Below are 10,000 nucleotides of genomic sequence, written 5' to 3' on the forward strand. Positions count from 1 at the left end.
CGACAACGGCACCTTCGCTACAGTAGCTGAGACAACGAAGCAGCGTCCCTGGGAAACAGACCGCCTCCACCGGCCGACCGACCTGCAGGGACTTCGTCCAAGGTGAGTTATAGATACGAATCGTGACCTCCAGACGAGGCTTTGACGCATATTATCAACGAAACGGTTTGTTTTCACACGAGTCATATCAATTAGCCCCAATTAATTGCGGTCAAATGGTGGACATGTCGTTTTGTGACATTGCTGCGCAACATTTGGATTCGGATGACAGAAACATGGCGCGTCGGCAGAAGGGATTTGCAGTCGGTCCGAAATGTTAATTCCTCGTACGTGTTCTCTGTCGCCTATATGGCGCGTTTTTGGGTCATGTATTTTGGCAATGCAAATAGCCAAGTTGTAACTCAGCATGCGAGCTATCGATGCGAGGCCTTTGGTCCATTGACAAAATAATAGGACAGGCATCGTTTGCCCGGTTAACCAGACACTGGGCTACTGGCTACTTGCCAGACAGCGTTATATTAAACGTCCAAGCGCGACATAATATCTATGTTGGCCTATTGCGATTGGATTTGTAATGTGCCAAGTGACCGAATTAGACTACCGCAATGTCTTTGTGTATAAAACTTCATTCGTTGGAATAGCGAATTAATAGCCTATGCCATTCTTTATTATAGGCTACATTGGGTCATTATAGCAGAATAATCGCAGGTTCTTCTATTTTTGGTTTAGCCTAATTGATGTCCATGATATAGGCCTAAGTCTCTTGACACCCTGAAGGACGTGCAGTAGGCTATATAGCTTTAAATTCCGCCACATTCACTTTGCCGTAAATTGCCACTGCTCTTACAGTAGCCTAGGTTACATTAAATTTGCATGCACTAACCGGTTGTAACCTCGAACAATTGGTTCATTCATTAGAAATGGCTGACATTAATAATTTACCATTTGTTCCTTGTTTAGATCCGATAGCATCCCCGGCAACTAAACATGGGCAAGGAAAAGCTTCACATCAACATTGTGGTCATCGGCCATGTGGACTCGGGAAAGTCCACTACCACCGGTCACCTCATCTACAAATGCGGCGGCATCGACAAGAGGACCATCGAGAAATTTGAGAAGGAGGCCGCCGAGGTACAGTATGGGATTGGATTTCGTAGGCCGACAGAAATATCTTTACCTGCAATATGATTAACCTTTAACGCCATGTTTTTAACGCTCATCTTTTACAGTGCCGTTTTGGCAGGTCTATCCTCTGGTAGGCTAAACAAGTAGGCTAAACATGTTGTATATATATTATTTTGTCTCTTTCAAGATGGGGAAAGGCTCATTTAAGTATGCGTGGGTCTTGGATAAGTTGAAGGCGGAGAGGGAGCGCGGCATCACTATTGACATCTCCCTTTGGAAATTTGAGACCAGCAAATACTACGTCACCATCATCGATGCGCCCGGGCACAGGGACTTCATCAAGAACATGATCACTGGCACCTCTCAGGTCTGTTGCCCATAAATAGCGCCACAGATCATAACGGAGACTGACATAAGGACTGTTTATGGGTTATGATGTGGATGTACTTACTTAGTATGGTTGATTATGCAATAGACTGAAGCACATAATCTGAGCAGGCCTTGGCTGTAGAATATAGGCATATATGATTACAGGAAATATGTACTCAACAGATTATGCACTGAGTATGCATAACAACTAAATCAACTGAGCAGATGAATATAGTATGCTAGTGAGTGGATTGAAAACAGTATGCTTGTATAATGTGGGTAATGAAGTATGCTAGTGAGTGGATTGAAAACAGTATACTTGTATAATGTGGGCAATAAAGTATGCTAGTGAGTGGATTGAAAACAGTATGCTTGTATAATGTGGGCACGTTCGCTTGTGTTCTCCATCCTGCGCGCAGGCGGACTGTGCCGTGTTGATTGTGGCGGCCGGCGTGGGCGAGTTCGAGGCCGGCATCTCCAAGAACGGTCAGACGCGCGAGCACGCTCTCCTGGCCTACACGCTGGGCGTCAAGCAGCTGATCGTGGGCATCAACAAGATGGACTCCACCGAGCCCAACTACAGCCAGAAGCGCTACGAGGAGATCGTCAAGGAGGTCAGCACCTACATCAAGAAGATCGGCTACAACCCGGACACCGTGGCCTTCGTGCCCATCTCCGGATGGAACGGCGACAACATGCTGGAGCCCAGCCCCAACGTGAGTAGGCCATGAACACCTCACCATCAGGAACTAGCAACCAATGAGATTTGAACTTGGTCACTAGTTATCCAATCTGCACGCTGGACTGATGATTTAACAACCAATCAGTGTTGGTGTCTAAAAGTTTATCAACAAACTGATTATTATTCTTGATGAGTAGCCTACACATCAAACTATGAATCACTATGTAGCCCCAACGTGAGTATTCCATGAACACCTCACCATCAGGTACTAGAAAACCAATGAGATTTGACTATCCAATTTATCAGTTATCCAATCTGCACGCTGACCTGATGTTTTAACAACCAATCAGTGTCGGTGTTTAAAAGTTTATCAACAAAATGATTATTATTCTTGAGCAGTACACATCAATGACTATGAATCACTATGTAGTCACCTAGTTTTGGTATATTTAGATTCATAAACAGCTACCCTTATTGGACAGGATATAAAGTATACATTATTATTAGGACTGAAACATCACGTTTAAGAAATTCAGGTATTAGTGGGTATTATTGGGCAAACGTTTGGAATCGATCATATGATTGCCTGCCAACATTGCTAAAAGCGATGCCAAATATCAGCCAAACATAATGTAATGTAATGTATCAGCACTTTTGTTGTCACGTCTTCCTTAGTCAGCGCCAGATGCTCGTAGTACACCAGCACACGTTTTCTTTTTTTTTTGGCGCAACAGTCCTCCCCTCTAAGCATATCCCCTGGCCTAACTGAATGAATTAGCCAGCATGTGTGCGTGGGATTAATCCCCATTACGCATTAAGCGGCTGACAGCAGGTATCCCTCTGTCCCTCTGTCCCTCTGGCCTGGTCCACCTCCTCCAGATGACCTGGTTTAAGGGCTGGAAGATCACGCGCAAGGACGGCAACGCCTCCGGGACCACCCTCCTGGAGGCCCTGGACGCCATCCAGCCGCCCTCGCGGCCCACCGACAAGCCCCTCCGCCTGCCCCTGCAGGACGTCTACAAGATCGGAGGTAGGGTGGGGGTGGGGGTGGGGGCGGGGTGGGGAGGGTGAGTGAGTGACAGCTTCGTAGAGGTTCCGTCTGCAGACGGCGCGTCTGTGTGGTGGTTATTCTTAGTTCGCAGCAGAGGCGTGAGGATTAAGCTGTGACTTTCCTTTTTTCTTTTTTTTCCGTGCACTTTTCTGTTGGTTCTCTGTTAAGATATGTAGAGGGGTGGGTGGTTTTGATGTCTCCCTGAGTAGCTGTCATACTATTTTTAACTCTAGGACAAAAGTGGATGAATTACACTGTAGCCTACTGTAGACTGTGAAAAGCTCATTTTTGAGAGTAAAAGTTTGTGCAAGACGAAAGGGGCATCCGTAACAGCTGTGCAATGGTTTTCTGTTTATATGCAGACCATTTTAGCGATAACGTGAATATTCTCAATTTGTTTCTCACTGAGGAGTCACATACTGTACTTGGTTTTGTAATTGATTATATCAAGTATGTACTATTGATTGTATCAAGTATGTAGTATGAATAGTAGAAGTAGTGATGTCCTTTTAATGATAATAACAATAATAATAATAATAATAATAAAAATAATTATCTTCATTTTTATACTACCCTTCTAACACAGAATGCAGCTCAAAGTGCTTAGCATTTGAACCATGCAACACAATAACAAAAAAAATCAGTCAATACTCTGATTGGCCGCTGTGGCCGCTCATAATCTAATCAGCATTGCTTGAACCAACCTGTTTGTACCCCAACCCTCTCTCTCTCTATCTGCTCCCTGTTTGCCCCTCAGGCATTGGCACCGTCCCTGTTGGCCGTGTGGAGACGGGCATCCTGAAGCCTGGCATGGTGGTGACCTTTGCCCCCGTGAACGTGACCACCGAGGTGAAGTCGGTGGAGATGCACCACGAGGCCCTGTCCGAGGCCATGCCCGGCGACAACGTGGGCTTCAACGTCAAGAACGTGTCGGTCAAGGACATCCGCCGCGGCAACGTGGCCGGAGACAGCAAGAACGACCCTCCGCTAGAGGCCGCCACCTTCACCGCGCAGGTGAGCAACACCTTTAGAATGGGTTTAGTACCTTTCAAAGGCTTTTGTAAAGGCCTTTTTAAAGTTATATTGTTAACTGGATACTGTACAGTATGTTCCAGATTTGTCACACCTCTCTAGAGTTCTATTGGAGATGGGCTGAGATCACCCCCTCTAGTTGGACTCAGTCTGTTTGTTTTGCTTTCGAAAACAGAGTGTGATTGCTGTGTTGCACATATTCCAATTTAAATGCTCCCAAAACAAGCCAGTTGTGAAAAATGCCCCTTAATTACTGTAAAATTGTTTTTGACGGACTCTCAGATTGCCATGTTGTGCTTTTGGAATGGGTGTCCCTAATTGCACATCATTTAATCCAATGTCTGTTTTAAATACTTGCCTATGTACACACTATCTTCTAGAAAAAGACTTACCTAAAGTCCATACAAACATTACTGTAAGTCCCAGGGCCAGGTGAGCCCTGACCCCTTTGTGTGTTTCTCCAAATGCAGGTGATCATCTTGAACCACCCTGGCCAGATCAGCGCCGGTTACGCTCCCGTGCTGGATTGCCACACTGCCCACATCGCCTGCAAGTTCGCCGAGCTCAAGGAGAAGATCGACCGCCGCTCAGGCAAGAAGCTCGAGGACAACCCCAAGAACCTGAAGTCTGGGGACGCCGCCATCGTGGACATGGTCCCCGGCAAGCCCATGTGTGTGGAGAGCTTCTCCGAGTACCCTCCTCTGGGTGAGATATGTATTTATTTATTAAGCAAATAGCTACGCCAGTCGCAATAGCAGCGTGTAAATTCTAATTAATTAAACTAGTCTACTAAGAATTATTTTTGCACTCGGAATTTTTTTTGCCAACAGAATGTTGCTGTGGCCTGCCTGGTGAAGCCTGCCTGTAGCCCATGTATTTAGTTTATTCAGTGCTTAAGAATGCAATTTTTTGTAAATTATTATTTTTTTATGTTTGTAATATTTTTGGGGATTTTTATACCTTTAGCCTATGTGTGACTGAAGCGTTCTGTTTGCAGAGCATACACAATATAACAATTACATTCAAATACAATCAATATGAAGCAAATAGCTACACCAGTTGCGATAGGCCGATAGCAGTGTGTAAATTCAAATGAATTAAACTATAGTCTACTAGGAATTATTTTTGCACTCTGCCAACGGAATGTTGCTGTCGCCTGCCTGTAGCCCATTTATTTCGTTTATTCGGTGCTTATGAATGTGTTATAAAATCATGACATAGGGTCCCCATTACTAAAGTGTCCCTGAGTTGTCTAATAAGGTGACACATAACTGCATAATTACATAATTTCATCGTCTCTTTCGTTCCCCAGGGCGCTTTGCGGTGCGTGACATGCGTCAGACCGTGGCGGTCGGGGTCATCAAGGGCGTGGAGAAGAAGGCCGCGACCACCGGCAAGGTCACCAAGTCCGCCCAGAAGGCCCAGAAGAACAAATGAACGTTGTGCGTCGCCGCCCCGTCCTGCGTCACCAGCGGCAACACCAACGACGACAACAATGCCCAGCCGGCTCTTCCCCTCATCCATAAAGGCTGGTTAATTCTCACAATGCATCGCAAGAGTAGGAGAAGGAAAAAAAGAAACCTGCATTATTCGCACCTTAACTTGACCAAAACGTCGGCTGCTCTGACAATGACCACCATTAGGCGACCCTTGTTTCAATGTTTGAGTAGGTTAGTCTCTTAGTGTTGTACGTGTAACATTGTTTTCCAGTTCTTCATGCGTTTGTTGTTCAAGGAGTATATAAGCTATATGTAGTCTGTGACGAGGTCGGGTGGTCAAGGTCGTGCCCTCTCTGGGGTAGATCACTGCTCAATCGTGACCTACTATATACCCAATAGCACTTATTTTAATAGACGTTCAGTGGTCATAGTTCGAACATGACTTGCTGACTTGAGTCTTGTCTTTTTTTTGTGTTTCCCCCCCCTGTTGAATGTTAAAAGCTTTTACTGTTTTAAGCTGAATGCATGCTCTTTGTGCACTTTAAAAAAAAAGAGAGCGAATTTACTAGAACAAACGAAGCTTAGCTCAATCTGACGTAGCACTTTCCACTCTCGTTCTTTTGCACTAGCACTCGTGTACTTTAAATGGATATGGCTCTGTGTGCCCTGCAGTTCTCCTGTAGATTAATGACCTACCCATTCTATTAAAGATCTGAGAATCGCACATCGTTGTCCTACTTCTCATTGTCACTCCGCTAACTTCAGTCTTGGCTGATAAAAGAAAAACATATATTTAAGACTTACGTATGTCTACAATTTCTTCAGAGTGCAAACTTTTCCTGCCTTTTCTGATATCTTTTGTTTTGACGCACGTGTTTAAAAAAGACTGTTATCTAGAGCGCAACAGTACATGACTACCTTACCTTCTGACTCCGCTAATTTGGCCTGGCCCTGCCTGACTACCTAAAGGGGTTATGCACTGTACATGCACAAGTCTGGAAATGATCAAATAAATTACAACATACAAAGGGGCTAAATAAAGGCAACACAGACACAGAGGCAGACTATTTTTTTTATTTTATTTTTTTACACTTTTTTAAATTTGTTATTCTTTTCAGTATGAGAAGAGTTAATTTTGCATCTCAGTATTGTAACAGGCTGTATATCGCTAAAGGAACTTGGGACTTGCAAAAAACAAACAAACAAACAAACAAACAAAACAAAATGGTGGTGATACCAAAAGGAAACATTGTTAAAGGCCCGTTTGCTTGCTGTGGCTTAATCCTGGATAGGGAGGAAGGTGCTGTCATACATCCTGAACAGCTATCAAAAGCTGCTGGCTAAAAGATGGGTGCGTTTTTTTGTGAGATTGTCTGTGAGATCGTCCCATTTTCAGCTGAGGAAGGTTGATGTTGAGGCTGAAAGAAAGGCACCATTTCTGTGTGTATATTATGTGCATATCTGCATGCCTCGACTTGTACTCGGAAGTTCACACAGTGCAGTTGTCACCAGCCGCGGATGTCCAGTCCATCTCGTCGTTTGCGTCGATGTGCCATTGTGCGGTTCGTAGTTTCACTGTGATTGTGCGGTATTAAGTCGTACCTTTATCGTCGGAATAAGAAGGAAATGTGCGGGCTTGATACAGGATGTACTCAGTCGAGAGGAGAAAAAAAAATCATAAAGAATAGTAACTTCTAGTGACATTAAAAATATGCAGTACAGTTATATATTTTGTAATTAGTCTAAATAAGGTCTGATAAACTGGCTGGATTTTTTTTTATCTATCTACCTAGCTAAACATAGTTATCTTTTTTATACCTTCGAAACAATCAGGGAGGGATGGATTATGCAGCAACCAGTCAAACTCTGCCATTTTGAAATCCCATGTTGTGGCAACTACACCACACCACTCTTTGGGTTTCACTCAACCTGTGTTGCTCCACTTGTGCTGTGGCGTTAGTAGAGCCAGAGACATTCTAATGAGGAGACACAACACTAAAAGAATCTCCCATAGAAATGCATGGGGTTAGTTTGTAACGCAAACATGGCAGTCGTCTACCCATATTCCGCCCCTTCCGCCGCCAAAAATTTACATGTGAATACATTGTGCCAATCATGTGGTACAGTATGTTGTGAATACATTGTGCCAATCATGTGGTACAGTATGTTGTGAATACTGTACATCGTGCCAATCATGTGGTACAGTATGTTGTGAATACTGTACATCGTGCCAATCGTGTGTTGTGATCTCTAGATGCCCGGTAAGAGCCCAAGATGCATTGCCATATAGCGGCCGAGCGGGGGGGACTTGCCTAAAAGGACTTTGGTAGAGCTAAACGTTCTAAGGAGACAAGTGTAAACAACAGTGTCCTCTAGTTGTCTGTTCTGGAACTGCATTTGAATCAAACATGATGATGTCGTCTTAGGTTATAATTTCACCCTCATAGAAAGATCTCAGTCGTTTAGAGTTCCGTTTTTTTTTCTTTCCTCAAGTTCATTAGTAACAAGCAGCATTTAACTTAACTATCATCACTAGATTTGTTAAACTACATCCATATGTGTTTTGGGTGACATATGGTTAAAAAAGGGAGTTATATGTTTCGGTTATGTAGGGACAACATTCAGTTGACGTTGAAAAGACAGGACATACCCAGGTGCAGAAGCTGACACCCCTGAAATTGTTGCTAAAATGTCTCCGTCGTCTAAACACTTAAGTTTGGTTATCAAAAACTATACAATACAGTATTTAGCAGAGATGTCTCTCTCTCATGGTGTCCGGCACTTGTAAGTATAACGTAACGTGACCTTTCTTACATAAAATACAGTTAACGTGCAAAAAAAGATGCCCCTGTCCATGAAGACTGCTGCGATTAGAGCTGCAGAGGTGTTTTTTTTTTCTTGCTGTTGTGTTGTGGTATGTTGACGTTTGGGAGCTATGAGTTTTATGTTTTTGTATGAACGTCATGCTCTAGCTGAAAGGATCCATGCAGAGGGCATGCAGTGTGGAGGTCATGGCTCATGGTTTTATCCAAAGTGAGGTTCTCTCATACATTGACATTTACTGTCTCCAAACCAACAAACAAACAAACAAACAAACAAACAAAGAAACCCTCCCACGTCCTCTACCCATGAGTGCATCAAATACATGTGTCTAGTTTCTTACAAAGAAACTCATGCAGTAGAATCAGGAGTAGAGGAACTCTTTGTCCTGTCTTCAAAAAAAAGTACGTAACATTTGTGAAATCAGAAAAGAGAACAACAACAAAAAAACTTGGCTAATACATTGTTCTATTTTTGTTCTTCAAAACAACAACAAAAAAAAGTATTCCTCCCAAAAACCTTGTTTTTGATGAGGAGAAAAAAAAAAAAAAAAAAAAAAAAAAGTTGAATAAAATAAAAAGGTTTGTGTTCGAATGTGGCCGGCCTGTGGCGTTTGCGGTCTGGCGTGTTTATTTTAGCCGGACGTGGGGCATGCTGAGGGACTCCTCGCTGCCGCGGCCCGTGTCCCCCCTCCCTCTGGCCAGGCTGTGGCTGGAGCCGCGCGGGTCCGCCGCCGCCGCGCTCGCTCTGAGCAGCTCGGAGGAGAACGACGTGGCCTCTTCCGTCCCTGGGGACAGGAAGTCAAACGCCCCCCCGGGGGCTTCTAGGTCCTTATCGCTGATGAAGAGGTCTGCCTCCCCCCACCCTTCTCCTCCTCCTCCTCCTCCTCCTCCTCCTCCTCCTCCTCCTCCTCCTCCTCCACCACCTCCTCCTCCACCTCCTCCACCACCTCCCCTCCCACAGAGCGGGTCCCCCAGGCCCCTGCTCGAGTCGTTGCTGCTCGAGGTGGAGGAGGAGGACGTCGACGACAGACCGGGGTGGCCGTCCACGTCCGTCCCCGTCCCCAAGAGGTCCTGCACGGACAGGGACTTGCCCAGGCCCTGGTCCCCCGACACGGGCCTCCTCTGGACGGGCGCCAGGGGGTCCATCTCCAGGCTCATGTGTCTCCTCCAGGAGCCGTCCTCCTTGGCGCTCAGCCGGCCCTTGGGGTGCTGGTGGTGCTGCTGCTGCTGGTGGTGCTGCTGCTGCTGTGATGGTGGTGGTGGTGGGGGCCTGCCCAGCCCGGTGCCCAGCGCCTCCTCCCCTTCCTCGCGCACCCCCATCAGGAAGGGCGGCGAGAAGTCGCCCCCTCCGGACACCCCGTCCCTCCGGGCCGCCCTGTGCGCCAGCAGCGGGGTGTTGTGGGCGGCCGACGGCGGCGGCAGCGGAGGAGGAGGCGTCCCCGGGAGATGATGCTGCTGCTGATGCTGCTGCTGGTGCATC

The 10,000-nt window shown here is 45.8% G+C and overlaps 2 protein-coding genes across 3 annotated transcripts in view; one reads left to right on the forward strand and one right to left on the reverse strand.

The window, feature by feature from the left end:
• Positions 1 to 20: 20 nt before the first annotated feature.
• On the forward strand, positions 21 to 6,422 carry eef1a1b (eukaryotic translation elongation factor 1 alpha 1b). Of its 2 annotated transcripts, none has more exons than XM_062544237.1 (8): positions 21 to 102; positions 961 to 1,131; positions 1,313 to 1,492; positions 1,914 to 2,210; positions 3,056 to 3,206; positions 3,985 to 4,241; positions 4,730 to 4,964; positions 5,572 to 6,422. In XM_062544237.1, the coding sequence occupies exons 2-8, from the start codon at positions 988 to 990 to the stop codon at positions 5,694 to 5,696; spliced, it is 1,389 nt and encodes a 462-aa protein (XP_062400221.1). In that variant the 5' UTR covers positions 21 to 102; positions 961 to 987; the 3' UTR covers positions 5,697 to 6,422. The 2 variants fall into 2 exon arrangements, with proteins under 2 accessions (XP_062400221.1, XP_062400220.1); XM_062544236.1 differs by lacking the exon at positions 21 to 102 and adding an exon at positions 309 to 326.
• Positions 6,423 to 9,147: 2,725 nt separating this feature from the next.
• The window catches only part of kcnq5b (potassium voltage-gated channel, KQT-like subfamily, member 5b), a 172,156-nt gene continuing 171,303 nt past the window's right edge, over positions 9,148 to 10,000 (reverse strand). Inside the window, exons 15-16 of the mRNA XM_062534937.1 lie at positions 9,480 to 10,000; positions 9,148 to 9,305 (exon numbers count right to left, since the gene is read on the reverse strand). The exon at positions 9,480 to 10,000 is cut by the window's right edge and continues 500 nt beyond it. Of these exons, the coding sequence (XP_062390921.1) occupies positions 9,148 to 9,305; positions 9,480 to 10,000 (679 nt within the window). The remainder of the gene's footprint in view (positions 9,306 to 9,479) is intronic.

Source organism: Sardina pilchardus, chromosome 1 (genome assembly GCF_963854185.1).
Source record: "Sardina pilchardus chromosome 1, fSarPil1.1, whole genome shotgun sequence".
NCBI classification, from domain to species: domain Eukaryota; kingdom Metazoa; phylum Chordata; class Actinopteri; order Clupeiformes; family Clupeidae; genus Sardina; species Sardina pilchardus.